Below are 18,689 nucleotides of genomic sequence, written 5' to 3'. Positions count from 1 at the left end.
AATAAAAGTTGGGGCTTTACCTGATGAGATGAATGAAGTGTGTCTGACAAAGGGGTAATTATTAAGTAACATTATTATATATTTATTATAGCAGTGAATGGAGATACTGGGTTTTTGTAATCAAGGTTTAAGTGTACAGAGAGTGCCCTCTTGTGGCTAAAAGCTGTATATTAAGAGATTCTTTAAATCAAATCTGAGTTAAAGTTAATTTGTTACATGCACAGTCAGACACTGTGTAATTAATAAGCAGACAAATATATTTAAAACTGTCCAGTCAAACAGAAAATAAATATAAATATGTATAGATTCAATTTACTGTTGTATATAAACACACTTTCACCCTACTAATTTTGGATTTTGTCTTAATTGCTACTTTTAATGGTCTCTGGTGATGAATTTAAAAGTTAATATTTGAACTACCTTAACAGAAACGCTTTAATATTAAGCAACCAGTCAATCAGCTCACAGTAGCAGCAATGCTAGCGTCTTTACTGCTTAAAACTGCTCGTTTACTGTAGAAAAAATTACAAATGTAGTATCTTTCTTTATTTTTTTTATCAAAATATTTCATTCTACTCTCTAAAATTAAAGGAATATCCTAGTTAAGTGTAGAGTTACTATGTTTAATTTGTGTTTTTAGCCGTTTAGCTCCATTCACCCCCATTCATTTTGGTCTCTCTCGCGGGCTCCCTCTAGCGTTCTGCAGTGATTTAGTGTGAGGAATTCTTCCCCATAAACTCTGTAGAACAGGTGAGTCATTTCAGGCAGGTGTGTTTGAGTGAGCTGATCTTATATGGAGAGAAAAGCGGCTCTGAATCTGAGAGGATTTGCTGTGGAAAGTCGTGTTGTTTGGAGCTAACCTGCTCTAAATCTTCACCATTAGCCTACAGGCAGCTGCTTTCCCGCGCTTTATCAGCCGCGCGCGCGGCGCCGTTGCTCAGCAACCGAACTCGCAGCTCCTGACAGAACAGCAGTAATGGAGGAAATGTGAGTGATTTAGAGAGTTTTCTGTAAATATTAACCACTAAAAGTCTGTCAGAACCGCGCTGTGAACTGCTGACCGCTTTACACAAAGCTTACAAAACATCATTTCAACTTTCTGACGGGATTTCTCTCCTCATACAGTGTAAACATGGAACTGGGCTAGTTAGCTAACGCTAATCTCCTCAGCTTCCATCCTGAACGAGTGGAAGAAGAAATTAAATTATCATCAGATTAGATCTTTAATTCTCTTCATAATGCACATTTTAGGAGAGATAGAAGTGATAGAAGTTAATCATAATACTGCTGAGTGAAAAAAATCTCAAAATAAAGGAAAATAAATGGTTAGAACACACAAATGAAGGTAATCTACCGTCAGTTAAAATAGCTCTAATTATACGCGTTTTTGTAGAAGGTGTTTTCCACAAGAAGGTAAAAAATTAATGCTGTTTTGATAAATTATATAAAAGGTCCTGCTTTATTACATTTAACACATTTCAGGGTGAAGAGAAATTAAATTATATTAATATTAGCCTACTTACAGTTACATTTGCAGTATTCAAACCCGCACAGAGGACATTAAATGCTCATAGACAAGAATATAAATGTGTAGTTTAAAATAAGTAACCATAAATTATATTAAAACAAAATCTGGTCTTAAAAGTAAAACCTGTGAGAAAATTAAATAAGCCACAAAAGCACGATTGATTTTATGAGTATATGGAAATGATTTATTTTTTCCCCTCATACAAAACACCTAAAATATAAAATAAGATAAAACGCATTTTATAAAAAAAATCATGTTTTATTTTAAATCACAAAGGCACAAAAATATAATTTTAACATGATTTTAATATATGATATATATGTTTTAATCCAAAAAATCCAAAATAACTCCTTAAATCTGTTTAGCTACTTTGCTGAGAGAATCCTCCCTAATCTGCCTGCATGAGCAGTTCCCAAGGTCACATATAGTAGGCACTGTTTAAGAATTTATAATGTATTCTGTTTAACATGGATACACTTGTAAAAAGCTTAGTATATTTAAAAACAGGTTATATTAATGAACTCATGTAACCAGCTCTGCTAATGAACTAGAGGCCTTCACAGCTATGTAAATTGTTTCTGTTTTTTTTTCCAACACAGTACACATAAAATATAAAATGTAAAAAAAGATGAAAAGCATTAAAAACCCAACCACCACTTAAACACATTTAATAAACATTTAAAACGAATCTTAACTGCTAATTTAGTTCTCTACTACCTCCCAAGTCTGCTTTCATGAACAGTTCCCAAGGTCACCAGTAGTAGGCAATGTTTAAGCATTTATAATACTGTTTAAATGTGGAAACACCTGTAAAAAAGAAAAGTAAAAGAAACAAGATCAAGCTGATTAATTAACTTAGTTCTTGACTAGCATATCACATGTTATTTATTTGATAGTTTAGGTGATTGTCCAGCTTGACCAGGCTTGTTGACTATTACAACTAATAGATAGATTTAGCAAATTTAGAAACCATGCTGGTTCAGCTGGCCATAATGACAAAAGGGCTGGTCCATCAAATTCAAATGTGCCTAGGTGTTGACCTCAAAATGATCTTTTATTTGAACTTGATGGTCTAGCTGGACTAACGTGTGGTCTGGCCAAGCTTATTGACAAGCATGAGCAAGGTGGTTGACAGGCATGGCCAACGAGGACAACCAGCATGATTATCTTTTTTTTTCTGGTCAACCAGCATGATCATGTTAGTCAACCAGAATGTAAATTCACTGTAAATTGGGGTCATAGCGTGAGTCACAAAATCTTCAGCTGATTATTTAACCCTACTGTAGATCACACTGTGATCTAGAAAGCAGATAAAATATCTTTATGTTTAGTTCAAATTAAGGTATTTGTTGTTTTAATTTACCTGTAATCCGGAGTAGTACAGGAAAAGCTGACACTAGCGTACTGAACATCATATTCTTCTCCAGTCTTCTTTGCCTCTTGAACATGGTGGTGCTGGATGGTACTGTACTGAACCTCCTCATGGGAAACTGCGGAGCACTCTTCGGTCCTGGATTTCTGGGGTCTGAGGAGTTCTACTCTAGCATAAAGACCATCATCTTGGTTGGCTGCATCTGCTGGTGGGTCATTTGATGTAGCTTCAACTTCTACACTGCTGTTGATGTTTTCCTGAGATTTGAGAAAATAATACAGGGGACAGTACAGTGGGTGGTACTGATAGATAAACGACTGGAAAAAATCACATCCACATTCATTATAGGAGACCCTACACATGTCCCACAGGTCAATACAGCATTCATTAACTTCCAATGGATGTAGTACCAGTCCTATATCCTGTGACATAAGGTATATTAGTGTATATAACCAGATAATCAGTGATATTCAATTTAACGTCAATGGTTTTATTGTTATTGCTGATCAGTGTGTATAATGCTAATGATGATTGCAGTGATGTGTTGAAACCTCTGTGACTTACCTGTTTTGTTTTGGGGTCTTCAGTTACAGGACCTCTTCTCTTTCTCCTGAAAAAAATCAGAAACATTAGAGAAGTAATTACACTTAAGCTTCTTATGTAGCATTTATCAATCAAAAGTTCATTATAATATACATATAATAAAAGAAACCTCTACCAAAGTATATATGAAGTACAGTGCTCTCTAGTACAGTACATGTAAATGACAAGAAGGAGGGTCAAGCCAACACCCCCGACCACGACTCCACCAATCACATACAGAGTAACACTCGGATTCCCTGTGTAAGAAACAATCGTTACTGTTCCAAATTTAATACTAGTATTATAATAATAATAATGTTATATTGAATAGGAGCAGTCAATCCATCACACCTTTGAAACTAAGCAGCACTGCTTCCGATCTTTTAGATCCGTGTTCATTCTGAGCCTCACAGTAGTACTGACCACTGCTTTCAGAGTCCAAGGTAAAGCTGTAACTGTGTCCAGATCCTACAGGTGAGCTTCCACCATCTTTAAACCAGGTGTATTTCTGCACAGGTGAGTTTCCATCACTGCTGCAGGTCAGAGTCACTGAACAGCCCTCCACTATTTCACCAGAGGGTCTGATGGACACTGAGATGTTCTTTGGAGGATCTAGAAAACACAAAATATCAGAATATACAATCTGTGAGTGTTTCATAAAGATAAATAACAGGGAGTTTCCAGTTACTGAAAATCAATTAATTACTCACACAGAACATTCAGAGTTACAGTATCAGAGTATTTCTCTCCATGTTTATTACTGGATCTACACTTGTATTCTCCACTGTTCACAGAGCTGATCTTGTTCAGTGTGAAGGTCTTTCCTGTTGCTACTGATGATGATCCTTTATACCAGTTATATTCCACAGGTGGGTTTCCATCACTGCTGCAGGTCAGAGTCACTGAACTGCCCTCCACTATTTCACCAGAGGGACTGATGGACACTGAGACGCTCTTTGGAGGATCTAGAGGTAGAAAGACACATTACAAATCTGCTGTATAAATAAATTAGATTTTAAGTATTTGCTTTTTAAACTAGTTGTTAAAGAATAGAGTGTTTTATTGCAGATATCCAAAATTAACTTTGACATATAAAGATTACTGTACTGCTGTTACAGTTTCACAATTAATTTCACTAAACAACTCAGATTTACTGCTATTCAAAACTTCTAATAAATTGTAATAAATCATAATAATTACATTACTGAATCCTGTATCACAGGTGAGTTCTGATGTGTGTAAGTAGAGCAAATATTAAAGCCTGCAGCTCACTGGATCTCCAGCACTGCAATTAGGATCCGCAGTTTTACAGTAAAAGTGTGTTTCTGCTGCTTCAGTCAGGAAATCACTAAAAAGTTGCCATATTAGGACTTATAGACTGATTTATTACAGGTAAATAAATTGAGTTAAATTAAAAAAGTAGCGTTCGGTTTTACTAGACCATAATTATTTCAGCATGAACCCAGAATCTGTACTTACATCTGATATTAAGAGTGACCACAGGAGAGTGAAGTTTCTGATCCAGTACAGCACAGCTATACCTGCCTGCATCCTCCCTGCTGACTGACTGCAGGTAGAGCTGTTCAGTTCTGGAGGATAAAGCAGCTCCATTTCTGTACCAGGTGAATGATGAACTGTCAGTCAGACTGCAGGTAGTTTTACATGTGAGAGTGACTTTATCTCCCTCCATCACTCTCTCAGGAACCTCCACCTGGAGATCCACCTGCAGGTCTAGAATAAACAAAAAACATCAGCTCAGAATTGATCATTAATTACAGTATTAATTACACTGTGTTGCAGTGTTAAATAATGTAATTCTGAACAGATTTCGCTCATTTAAACAGCCCGAATTTGTTTTTAAAAAGCTCAGAATGTGCACAGGCTCGGGTTAGATTTTTTTTGCCCAATCTTTAATTGTTGTAATTACTTCACATTGGAGGGTTTTGAGCATGAACCGCCTTTTTAAGGTCATGCCACAGCATCCTGAGGAGTAACTGTTTATTTTACCTTGAGTGTATTGACAAATATCTTTCAGTTATGATTACTTATCTTAGTATCTATAATTACATAATCATTGTGTGAAACCTTGTATTTTATATGCATTAACCAATACTCACCTTGTATTTGATCATTTGTATTACTCGCAGTGTATTTTACACGCATTTATATAGAAGATTAACCAATAATCACAATATATTCTTTACATATATAGTAAAACATTGTTTGATCAGGCATGTGACTAACACCGACCTTATTATGACAAATTAACCCACATGATACATAAGGCGTTTACTAACACATAGGACCTATTATATGGCGGACTAACCATGCGCTACTAACACATTAACATATAATATATGGAATCCATTGTGTGACGTGTGTAGCTTATGCTTGAAGCATTTCGTTCACTGCATGTTTCTGACTAACGGCCATCAATCATCAGCTAGTGCACTCTGTACGAACTGAATTGATACAAAGGAGACTTCGGGACAAACAGTGCGGCCTTTCTCTCTGTGCGTGCAAAGTTCTTCACCTACCAAAGCGGGAGGAGGACACGCGCACATAGGGAGGGCGGCACTGTCTAATTACTGAAACAATGCCACACTGTCTGACTGGACCCAGTCAATTCTTGAAACAATACCACACTGTCCGGCTGGATACAGTCAAGGCCAAACACTAGTGGTCCGGTCAGACCTGTGAAACTTGAGTACTAACACGTGAAATTATGCATGCTAACATGAGATGATTTTAGCAACGCCTCATCAGCAGGTTTCACGTCATTTGGGGTATAAACATGGAGTCAGATCAGAGGTGGGTCAGAACTTATACTGAGACAGCTAATAATTGGTTTTGTATGTTCTCCTGGATCCAGTACTTTGTAATAAATACTTGGTTTGCTTTCAACTTCACTCCCCCTGTCTGACTCTCTCTATCAAACGAACACGCAGGGGAGTTGTACCCCGGACGAGAGGTGGGTGTTGACCCACCTTTCATTTTCATTTCTACAACAATCCCAATAGGATTCAGTTTAGGCTATGACTAGGCCACTCCAAAGTCTTCATTTTGTTTTTCTTCAGCCATTCAGAGGTGGACTTGCATGTGTGTTTTGGATCATTGTCCTGCTGCAGAACCCAAGTTTGTTAGCTTAACGTCATGAACAGATGGCGGAACATTCTCCTTCAGGATTTTTTGGTAGACAGTGGAATTTATTGTGGCATTTATCACAGCAAGCCTTCCAGGTCCTAAAGCAGAAAAACAGCTCCAGACTATATAACCCTGAAACTTTTGTCTCATCAGTAAACAGAGTATTTTCGCAAAAGTCTTGAAGATAATCAAGATGTTTTCTAGCAAAGTTGAGACAAGCCATAATGTTCTTTTTGTGAGTCGTTTCTGATCTTCTGGGGTTCTGCTGGAGTCCCAAAACTTAGAAATGGCTTTATAACCTTTTTCAGACGGATATTGCCATGATGTCTTGCTTTTGAGTATCTTTTGGCGTACCTTACTTTGTCATGCAGGTCCTATTTAAGTAATTTGATTAAGAACAGGTTTGGCAGTAATTAGGCCTGAGTGTGGCTAGAACTAGTGATGGGAGGATATACTTTTTTCAGCTCCGATCCGATACCGATTTAAAACTTATATAAAATGCTGATACCGATACAAATACCAATACTTTTAGTTTATTAATAGTACTAAGATTAAGGTTACATTATGAGGCTGAAACAGACCACACAGCCCTTTGAAGAGTATACACAAGTGCATTTAATGGAAATGCATTTAAAAGTAATTTATTTGACACACTTTATATGCAAATACACAAGTTTACTTTCAAATTAAATATTTAAATATTTATTAAATATTTTTAAAAAGTTAAATATTAAATACATTAAATATTAAATTCAGGGCATTTTTTGCAACAGTTGCGCAGGAGACTTTTATTTTCACAGGTAGTGTTGAGGATTAACTGCAATAGCTAACGGCTAACCGGCGATGCTAACTGTATTTCCGAGCTGAATTAATCACTGATTTTTAATAACTGATTGATTTCTTAGTGCTGATTAGGGTTGGTAGGATCTGTGGTTTGATATTAGATGTGGATTGTGGCTGTAGTTCAAGAGATGGCTAACGGCTAACTAGCAATGCTAACTGTATTTCCGAGCTAAATAAATGACTTTTTTTAATAACTGATGGGTGTGTTTGTGCTGGTTAGTGTTTGAAGATCCGGTAGTTTTATACGATATGTGGATTATGAATATAGTTCACTCCAGTCTGTAGTTAATACCTTTACAATACCGGAATGCAGCTGCTGTCAGTTCAGTGCTAGCTAGGCTAACAGACTGCTGGTGTTAATCTGTTTACCTCTCGGGTGCTGACTTTACGTGTACCGTTCTGCTGTACAGCATTTCCAAAGTTAAAACTCTCCAGATAATCGACTTTTTTTGTAGACAAACAGCAAAAGCTTACTCAGTCAGCCGCAGACTGAAGCTGCTAGGGGTTAAGTTTTGGATTTTTAATTTTAATTTTTTCATTTTTTTTTTGATGATCGCAACTATTTAAGAGTCAAACATGCACGAAAATAAGAAATCATGAAGGGGCAAACATTTTCTCACACCACTGTAAATGGTACTAAGATTAAGTAAATTAATTAATACTTACCTAAAACATTAAGAGTGACTTCAGGAGAGTGAAGATTCTTATCCAGTACAGCACAGCTATACCTGCCTGCATCCTCCCTGCTGACCGACTGCAGGTAGAGTTTTTCAGTACTGGAGGATAAAGGAGCTCCATTTCTGTACCAGGTGAATGATGTTCTGTCAGTCAGACTGCAGGTAGTTTTACATGTGAGAGTGACTTTATCTCCCTCCATCACTCTCTCAGGAACCTCCACCTGGAGACCTGCCAACAAGAGATAACACACTTCTACTGTATCATCCTCACATTAACTGATGAATGTGAGTGAATGTGAATGAAGTGAATTTATACAAGGGAATCTTTGGGTGGTGTGAAAATCATGTTTATAAAAGATATGTGTAAGCGTTAAAATCTTTAAAATTGGTTTAAATACAAAACGGCAAAATAAGAAAATAGATTTTATATAGGGGTGTTCTCTATTGTATCAAACACAATATTATTGTTCTAGTTTTATTTTATGAATTATGATAAAATTTGTGACAATTTTATGTTACAATTCCAACAAAATAGAGAAAAGATTACAGATTACTGAATGTTTAAACTGTTGTATAACATAAAAATATTACCTTTGTAGTTTTAGAGTAGTGTCTGAAATTAATGAAAGTAATTAAATATTATTCTGTTTTGTCACATGGCTAAGAATATTTTTATTGCAAAAATAACCTAAGATATTGTGATACTATTATAGAGCCATACATTTTCTATAAAAATTCACCAGAAACTGATCCTAGATCAGCACTCTTACTCTGAAATGCTGTGTGGATTCTGGTTCTGCAGTTCTAAGCAGTGTTCTTCAGGTGTAGTTTGAAGGACTGATGTGATTATATTACAGAACTGCTGGAGGAATCCTGTTCAGCAGTGAATGAAGTACAGTGTGTTATTTCTGCTGATGGAGCTTACCTGTTACTGAAAGATCAACTCCATCTGCACCCTGATACTTTCCTTCAGGATTCTTTGTTATAAATCTGAAGTAGTATTTACTCTGGTCGTTTTCTCTCACATCTCTCAGGCTGAGTCTGCAGTTGTGGTTATTACCGTACTGAACCCTGTCTCTGTACTCTGGATCATCTAACAGATCAGGAGGTTCTACACCTGCAGCTGGTGGGAGGTATTTTGTCCAGAAAGCCGTTTGGACGGTGGGACCCCATGGATATTCGTAAGTACAGCTCATGATCACTATAGACCCCTTTAGAGCACAGATAGATTTAGATCTGTAAGTCACATCCCATTTTTCCTGAGCTCCAACTCCTGCAATACAGAATCCAGAAGAGAGTAAATGGTGAGTCTGTGGGGGTCAGTCAGTAAAAATGCTGCAGAAAGTTTCACTTCAGCTCATTTCTAAACCTGTTCATTTCAGCTGAGTGTGGAATAATCAGCAGCAATAAGCTGAGATCATTTGGAGCTAAAAACACAAAGTGAGAAGCTCCACACACACAGCATGACACAGTGCGTACAGTAAAGTCACATAATTAAATTTTTTAAAGCTTTGTGTAGAAATGTCTCATTATGAACACAGACTCACCATTAACTATGAGAAGAATAATGAGAGTGGGCGGGGTTATTTGAAGTGACATCATCATTGCAAAGTCTATGAACACAACATGCAATGCAATTTATGTTTTTGTTGTTTATTTTTATGAACAACTGCAAATATAATCAGAAAATTAATCCCGGATTCAACCAATTAAACCCCCTCTCTCCTTCTGCTGAACTACAAGCATAATTCCTGCTTTACACTCAAACTGCAGCCCTTAAACACACTTTTTCAAAACATTATACATAATTTTCATTAAAAACATCTGTTTTTCACAACTCTAAAATTAATTACCCCACTATACATACTATGAGGGAGAGTGTGTGCGAGAGAGACAGAGTGTGTATGAGAGTGTGTGTGACAGAGTGTGTGTGTGAGAGAAAGAGAAAGTGTGTGTGTGTGTGTGTGTGTGTGTGAGAGAGAGAGAAATTGTGTATGTGAGAGAAAGAATGTGCTTGTGTTAAAGAGAGTGACACGGTGTGTGTGTGTGAAAGAAAGATAGAATGTGTGTGTGAGAGAGACAGAAAGATGTGTGTGTGTGTGTGTGTGTGAGAACGTGTGTGAGTGTATGTGTGTGTAACAGAGACAGAGAGTAAGTGTGTGTGTGTGTGTGAGAGAGAAACAGATGGAGTGTTTGTGTATGAGAGAGCGTGTGTGTGAGCATGTGTGTAAGAAAGCAAGGGTGTGTGAGAGAGTGTGTGCATGAAAGAATGTGTGTGAAAGAGTGTGTGAGAGTGTGTGTCAAAGAGTGTGTGAGAGACTGTGTGCATGAGAAGGAGAGAGTGTGAGAGAGAGAGTGTGTGTGTGAGAGAGTGTGTATGTTTTTGTCAGAGAGAGGATCTTAGGGAGAGGGGCCCATGAAAATCCTGATTTTTATGTTTTTGCTCACGTTCCTTGTGTACTGGCATGGATAGGGGACCACTGACATTGAGAGTGTACAGGGCCCAGATTTTTCTGCTATGACCCTGTGTGTGTGTTTGCGTGTGTGTGTGTAAAAGAGTGAGCCAGAGAGTGTTTCTGTGTGAGAGAGAAAGAGTGTGTGTCTGTGTCTGTGTGTGTACACACCCCAAAAAATATCAAGATAAGCATCTAGCAGTGTCATAGCAACCACACAGCGTCTACCTTCAATAGTACAGCATCCACCTACCAACAGCCTACACTCTATTCAGCAGCACAATCAGCCCCTCAGTGTGTCTCCATTAATCCCCCTATGAGTGAAGCTGAATGTACAGAGTGTGTTCAGGTGGGTCTGTCCTGCTCTCCATATGAGCTCTTATCTACCAGAGTATCTAACTTAATGTTTTATAGTAGAAACTTCCACTGGAGACCAACAGTCCAACTCCACTTCTTAACCCAGTTCATTTCTACACTCTTTAGGCCTTAATCACCAACTGTTCTTAAGAAGACATTTAATAAACATCATGAATCTGATAGAAACTGACTTTTTTAAGACAATATCGGTTAATAAAGTGCATTAATCTAAATTCCTGACTCTGTACTAAATCTAAAAGCACTGAGAGAGTTCTCCTACCTTCATCAAGCGACGATCATCTCCTGAACCCAGAGGACGAATGCAGAGAACTGGAGGGGCTTCACCAGTTTAAACTGGCAGGCGGGATGTGGTTAAGATGTCGTCGTTGGGTACGGTCAGTGTCAGTGACTTCTGCCCCCTTTCTCACACTACATCTTATTTTATACCTGATCTACTCTGACCACGTCTCTCTAGATGATCAGATAAGGCCGGCCAGGTGCTGAGAGTCAACGCTAAAACCACACTACAGCTCACACACTCTTATGGGTCAGAGGTGAAAAGGACTCTATTCAGATTCTCCAGTGATGATGAGCACTAAAACCTGAAAATCATCATTATCATCATCCTTATCTTCATCAGTGACTGAGGAAGATGAAGATGAAAGTGGGCGTGTCCTTCCAGAGAGCTGCAGTAATGGTTCAATCATTGTTTACATGCAGAAGCTATGACGTTTTTAGTTTTGCACTGATGTCACTGTGTGTGTGGAGCGCAGACGTAGCCTGATTTAAATTTAGAGCGTGGGAGAAGCAGAGGCTAGAACAGGCCTCAACACAGCAGATAGAAATCACACTCAGTATAAAGTTATAAAGCTTAGCATCTGTACCAATGTAGCCTACATATAAATTACAATAAAGTATTTATTACCTGGTTAATACAAGTCTCCTAAATTCTTACTGTGTGAACAGCAAATAAACAATGCAGCAATCAGCAGCTTTATAGTGCAACACTTTCTGTATGTTCTTATCATCATATCATCAGCCTATTTAAGAATTATTATATAAGATGCCTTTAGAAGTTGTTGCTTCATGGCAAAAGAAAAAAAAGAGGAACATCTGACTCTACAATCTTTAAATATAACTGGTGGCTAATGACAGCAATACCAATAGACATTGAGTAGCCATAACATTAAACCCACTGACAAGGGAAGTGAATAACATGGATGACCTGGTTTTAATGGCACATTATATATTATAAGGGCTGTAATACAATAAGCAGAGCATCTCCAAAAGTAGTTAAGTGTTTTTTTAATGTTATGGTTCATATACTGGTGCATAGAGGAAGGTCATGTTCATTATTTTTAGTAACAGGTCCTTAAGCCCAAATGGTCAGAAAAAGAAAGAGCTGACCTTCACAAACTGATGTACGCATGATGCATTTATTCCTTACTCTTCTTGTTTATTTATCTTATTTAGTCCATAAACAAAGCTAATTAAATTATTTATTTAAAATAATATAAATATAAAATATAATTTCCCATATGTATTCTTGTCCCTTCAAGTGGCTCCAAACTCTGCTTAATCTTTAATTGATTCATGTATAAGAACAAAGCACTGTATATTAATACTAATCATGTTTTTAGGCTAAAGCTGTTTGAGTTTATTGATATTCTAATGAAATATAGCCTAATTACAGTCAATATAATTAATACTTTTATTAATTGAGGTTGGGGCATTTTTTACCTGATGAGGTGAATGAAGTGTGTCTGATAAAGGGGTAAATAGTAAATAACGTTATTATACATTTATTACAGCAGTGAATGGAGATACTGGGTTTTTTGTAATCAAGGTTTACGTGTACCGAGACTGCCCTCTTGTGGCTAAAAGCTCTACATTAAGAGATTCTTTAAATCAGATCAAATCTGATTTAAAGTTAATTTGTTACATGCAGTCAGACACTGTGTAATTAATAAGCAGGCAAATATAATTAAAACTGTCCTGTCAAACAGAAAATAAAAATAATGTTAAATATAAACACAATTTAACCTACTTAGTTTGGATTTTGTCATAAAATGATCCTCTTAATGGTCTCTGATGATGAATTTAAAGTTATTATTTTAAACTACCTTAACAGAAATGCTAGCATCTGTACTGCTTAAAGCTGCTCGTTTACTGTAGAAACACTAACAAATTTAGACGTTTTCTTTGCTGTTTATCGAAATACATAATTTTACATTCTAAAATTAAAGGATTATTCTAGTTAAGTGTAGAGTAACTATTTTTAATTAGTGTTTTTAGCCGTTTAGCTCCATTCACCCCCATTCATTTTGGTCTCTCTCGCGGGCTCCCTCTAGCGTTCTGCAGTGATTTAGTGTGAGGAATTCTTCCCCATAAACTCTGTAGAACAGGTGAGGCATTTCAGGCAGGTGTGTTTGAGTGAGCTGATCTTATATGGAGAGAAAAGCGGCTCTGAATCTGAGAGGATTTGCTGTGGAAAGTCGTGTTGTTTGGAGCTAACCTGCTCTGAATCTTCACCATTAGCCTACAGGCAGCTGCTTTCCCGCGCTTTATCAGCCGCGCGCGCGGCGCCGTTGCTCAGCAACCGAACTCGCACCTCCTGACAGGACATCAGTAATGGAGGAAATGTGAGTGATTTAGAGAGTTTTCTGTAAATATTAACCACTAAAAGTCTGTCAGAACCGCGCTGTGAACTGCTGACCGCTTTACACAAAGCTTACAAAACATCATTTCAACTTTCTGACGGAATTTCTCTCCTCCTACAGTGTAAACATGGAACTGGGCTAGTTAGCTAACGCTAATCTCCTCAGCTTCCATCCTGAACGAGTGGAAGAAGAACTAAAATAATCATCAGATTAGCTCTTTAATTCTCTTCATAATGCACATTTTAGGAGAGATAGAAGTGATAGAAGTTAATCATAATACTGCCGTGTGAAAAAAAAATCTAAATAAAGGAGAATAAACTGTTAGAACACATAAATGAAGGTAATCTACCGTCAGTTAAAAGAGCTCTAATTATACGGTCACTTTTAAAGCGTTTTTGTAGAAGGTATTTTCCACAAGAAGGTAACAAGTGAATGCTGTTTTGATAAATTGTATAAAAGATCCTGCTTTATTTCGTTTAACACATTTCAGAGTGAAGAGAAATTTAATTATATTAATATTAGCCTACTTACAGTTACATTTGCAGTATTCAGTGTAACCCTGACAGAGGACATTAAATGCTCATAGACAAGAATATAAATGTGTAGTTTAAAAAAAGTAACCATAAATTATATTAAAACAAAATCTGGTCTAAAAAGTAAATCCTGTGAGAAAATTAAATAAGGCACAAAAGCATGATTGATTTTATGAGTATATGGAAATGATTCATTTTTTCCCCTCATACAAAACACTTAAATATAAAATAAGATAAAACGCATTTTATTAAAAAAAAAACATGTTTTTTTTTTAATCACAAAGGCACAAAAATATGATTTTAACATGATTTTAATATATAATATATATGTTTTAAACAATAAAGAAGAAATAGCATTTTAAAAAATCCAAATAACTTCTTAAATTTGTTTAGCTAATTGGCTGAGAGAATACTCCACAATCTGCCAGCATGAGCAGTTCCCAAGGTCACCTGTAGTACGCACTGTTTTTATAGGAATTTATAATTTATTCTGTTTAACATGGATACACTTGTTAAAAGCTTAGTATATTTTAACTGGTTATAGTAATGAACTCATGCACTCTTAAAATTACCCAGCTCTGCTTATGAAGTAGAGGCCTTCACAGCTATGTAAATTATTTGTTTTTTTTATTCAACACAGTAAACATAAAATATAAAATGTAAAAAAGATGAAAAGCATTAAAAACCCAACCACCACTTAAACACATTTAATAAACATTTAAAACGAATACTAATTTAGTGCTCTACTACCTCCCAAGTTTGCTAACTTGAACAGTTCCCAAGGTCACCAGTAGTAGGCACTGTTTAAGCATTTATAATGATATAATGATTGTTTAGTTGGTTGGCCAGCATGCCCAGGCTTGTTGACTATTGCAAATAATGACCATGCTGGTTCAGCTGGCCAAAATGACAAAAGGGCTGGTCCATCAAATTCAAATGAGCCTAGGTGTTGACCTCAAAATGATGTTTAATTTGAGCTTGATGGTCTAGCTGGACTAACAACGTGTGGTCTGGCCAAGCTTGTTGACAAGCATGACCAAGGTGGTTGACCAGAATGGCTAATGAGGTCAACCAGCATATTAATCTTGTTTTTTTCTGGTCAACCAGCATGTTAATGTTAGTCAACCAGAATGTAAATTCACTGTAAATTGAGGTCATAGCGTGAGCCATGAAAAGATCTTCAGGTGATTATTTCACCCCACTGTAGATCACAGAGGGATCCTCAGGTGCAGTAGACCTGTAAACCAGAAATGATCTGATTGTGATCTAGAAGCATATTAAAGATCTCTATGTTTAGGTTCATATTCAGGTATTTGTTGTTTTAACTCACCTGTAATCCGGAGTAGTACAGGAAAAGCTGACACTAGCATACTGAACATCATCTTCTCCTCCAGTCTTTTCCACTTGTTGAACATGGTGGTGCTGGATGGTACTGTACTGAACTTCCTCATGGGAAACTGCAGAGCACTCTTCGGTCCTGGATTTCTGGGGTCTGAGGAGTTCTACTCTAGAATAAAGACCATCATCTTGATTGGCTGCATCTGCTGGTGGGTCATTTGATGTTGCTTCAACTTCTACACTGCTGTTGATGTTTTCCTGAGATTTGAGAAAATAATACAGGGGACAGCACAGTGGGTGGTACTGACGAGTGAAAAAAAACACATCCACATTTAATATAGGAGACCCTACACATGTCCCACAGGTCAATACAGCATTCATTAACTTCCAATGGATGTAGTACCAGTCCTATATCCTGTGACATAAGGTATATTAGTTTATATAACCAGATAATCAGTGATATTCAATTTAACGTCAATGGTTTTATTGTTATTGCTGATCAGTGTGTATAATGCTAATGATGATTGCAATGATGTGCTGAAGTCTTTGAGACTTACCTCTTTTGTTTTGGGGTCTTCAGTTACAGGACCTCTTCTCTTTCTCCTGAAAAAAAAAATCAGCAACAGCAACATTAGAGAAGTAATTATACTTAAGCTTCTTGTGTAGCATCTATTAATCAAAAGTTCATTATAATATACTTAAAATAAGAGCAAACTCTACCAAAGTATATATGAGGTACAGTGCTCTCTAGTATAGAACATGTACTCACCTTATAAACAAAACGACATGAAGGAGGATCAAGCCTACACCCCCGACCACGACTCCACCAATCACATACAGAGTAACACTCGGATTCGCTGTGTAAGAAACAATCATTACTGTTCCATATTTAATACTAACATTCTAATATTAATAATGTTGTATTAAATAGGAGTGATCAATCAATCATACCTTTGAAACTAAGCAGCACTGCTTCTGATATTTTAGACCCGTGTTCATCCTGAGCCTCACAGTAGTACTGACCACTGCTTTTAGAGTCCAAGGTAAAGCTGTAACTGTGTCCAGATCCTACAGGTGAGCTTCCACCATCTTTAAACCAGGTGTATTTCTGTACAGGTGGGTTTCCATCACTGCTGCAGGTCAGAGTCACTGAACTGCCCTCCACTATTTCACCAGAGGGACTGATGGACACTGAGACGTTCTTTGGAGGACCTAGAAAAAACAAAATATCAGAATATACAAGAGATCTGTGAGTGTTCCCTAAAGATAAATGACAGTTAGTGAGTTTTCAATTACTGAAAATCAATGAATTACTCACACAAAACATTCAGAGTAACAGTATCAGAGTATTTTACTCCATGTTCATTAATGCATTTACACTTGTATTCTCCACTGTTCACAGAGCTGATGTTGGTCAGTGTGAAGGTCTCTCCTTTAGTTACTAATGATTTTCCTTTAAACCAGTTATATTCTACAGGTGGGTTTCCATCACTGCTGCAGGTCAGAGTCACTGAACTGCCCTCCACTATTTCACCAGAGGGACTGATGGACACTGAGACACTCTTTGGAGGATCTTGAGGTAAAATAACACATTACACTTCACAAGTGAATTCCTGCAGAACTATGTGAAACTTTATATTACATATTTGTCATTAACAGGATGTGAACGAAACTGTGGTACTGTTAAATTGTAGGGTAAATTTCAGCAAATTACTTTTATCGAGTTAAAAATTATTAGATTAAGATGAGTAATACAAATACATTAAAAATATCTATTTTTTTTACTATTAAATCAGGAACAACAAGTAATTAATACTTACATAAAGCACTTAGAGTGACTTCAGGAGACTGAAGTTTCTGATCCAGTACAGCACAGCTATACCTGCCTGCATCCTCCCTGCTGACCGACTGCAGGTAGAGTTGTTCAGTACTGGAGGATAAAGAAGCTCCATTTCTGTACCAGGTGAATGATGGACTGTCAGTCAGATTGCAGGTAGTTTTACATGTGAGAGTGACTTTATCTCCCTCCATCACTCTCTCAGGAACCTCCACCTGGAGACCTGCCAACAAGAGATAACACACTTCTACTGTACCGTCCTCACATTAGCTGAATGAATGCTTAGTCTTAATCAGCAGGAGTTCATTAACACTGAGAATTTACTAGAATGCAGCTAAATCTGATCTGATATTCAGTGAGAATACTGATCTAGGATCAGATCCAGTCCTGATTATGAAGATCTCAGTCCCAGAAACTGACCCTAGATCAGCACTCTTACTCTGAAATGCTGTGTGGATTCTGGATCTGCAGTTCTAAGCAGTGTTCTTCAGGTGTGGTTTGAAGGACTGATGTGATTATATTACAGAACTGCTGGAGGAATCCTGTTCAGCAGTGAATGAAGTACAGTGTGTTATTTCTGCTGATGGAGCTTACCTGTTACTGAAAGATACACTCCATCTGTACCCTGATACTTTCCTCCTCCTTTATCTGTTATAAATCTGAAGTAGTAATTACTCTGGTCGCTTTCTCTCACATCTCTGAGGCTGAGGCTGCAGTTGTGTTGATTATTTCTAATATACTGAGCCCTGCTTTTGTACTGTTCTTCCTTTAACAGATCAGGGGGTTCTACACCTGCAGCTGGTGGCAGGGATTTTGTCCAGAAAGCTGTTTTGACTGTGTGACCCGCTGGATATGAGTAAGTGCAGTCCATGATCACTGTAGACCCCTTTAGAGCACAGATAGATTTAGTTCTGTAAGTCACTTCCCACTCATACTGAGCTCCAACTCCTGCAACACAGAATCCAGAAGAGAGTAAATGATGAGTCTGTGGGGGTCAGTCAGTAAAAATGCTGCAGAAAGTTTCACTTCAGCTCATTTCTAAACCTGTTCATTTCAGCTGAGTGTGGAATAATCAGCAGCAATAAGCTGAGATCATTTGGAGCTAAAAACAGAAAGTGAGAAGCTTCACAGATCTTGCAGTAGAGTGGAGGAGGAGCTGAGAATTATAAAAATAGACAGAGAACAGCCGAGCACAGTGCGAACAGTAAAGCCATATTTTGAAATATTTTTAAAGCATTGTGCAGAAATATCCGGTAATGTAACAAAGACTCACCATTAACAATAAGTAGACCAATGAGAAGGGGTGGAACTAATTTAAGTGACATCATCGTTGCAAAATCTATAAACACAGCAGGGAGAGAAATT

The 18,689-nt window shown here is 37.2% G+C and overlaps 1 protein-coding gene across 1 annotated transcript; it reads right to left on the bottom strand.

The window, feature by feature from the left end:
* Nucleotides 1-588: 588 nt before the first annotated feature.
* Nucleotides 589-18,689, bottom strand: LOC125785815 (B-cell receptor CD22-like). Its single transcript, XM_049469987.1, has 11 exons — nt 18,598-18,689; nt 18,117-18,272; nt 9,072-9,263; nt 8,136-8,375; nt 4,962-5,213; nt 4,193-4,447; nt 3,834-4,094; nt 3,619-3,739; nt 3,465-3,510; nt 2,892-3,157; nt 589-2,335 (listed from the first exon to the last, which is right to left on the bottom strand). The coding sequence occupies exons 1-11, from the start codon at nt 18,650-18,652 to the stop codon at nt 2,320-2,322; spliced, it is 1,860 nt and encodes a 619-aa protein (XP_049325944.1). The 5' UTR covers nt 18,653-18,689; the 3' UTR covers nt 589-2,319.

This window comes from Astyanax mexicanus, chromosome 21 (genome assembly GCF_023375975.1).
Source record: "Astyanax mexicanus isolate ESR-SI-001 chromosome 21, AstMex3_surface, whole genome shotgun sequence".
NCBI classification, from domain to species: Eukaryota; Metazoa; Chordata; class Actinopteri; order Characiformes; family Acestrorhamphidae; genus Astyanax; species Astyanax mexicanus.
Note: the sequence above shows the minus strand (reverse complement) of the source record. Positions and strands in the feature narration are given on the sequence as shown.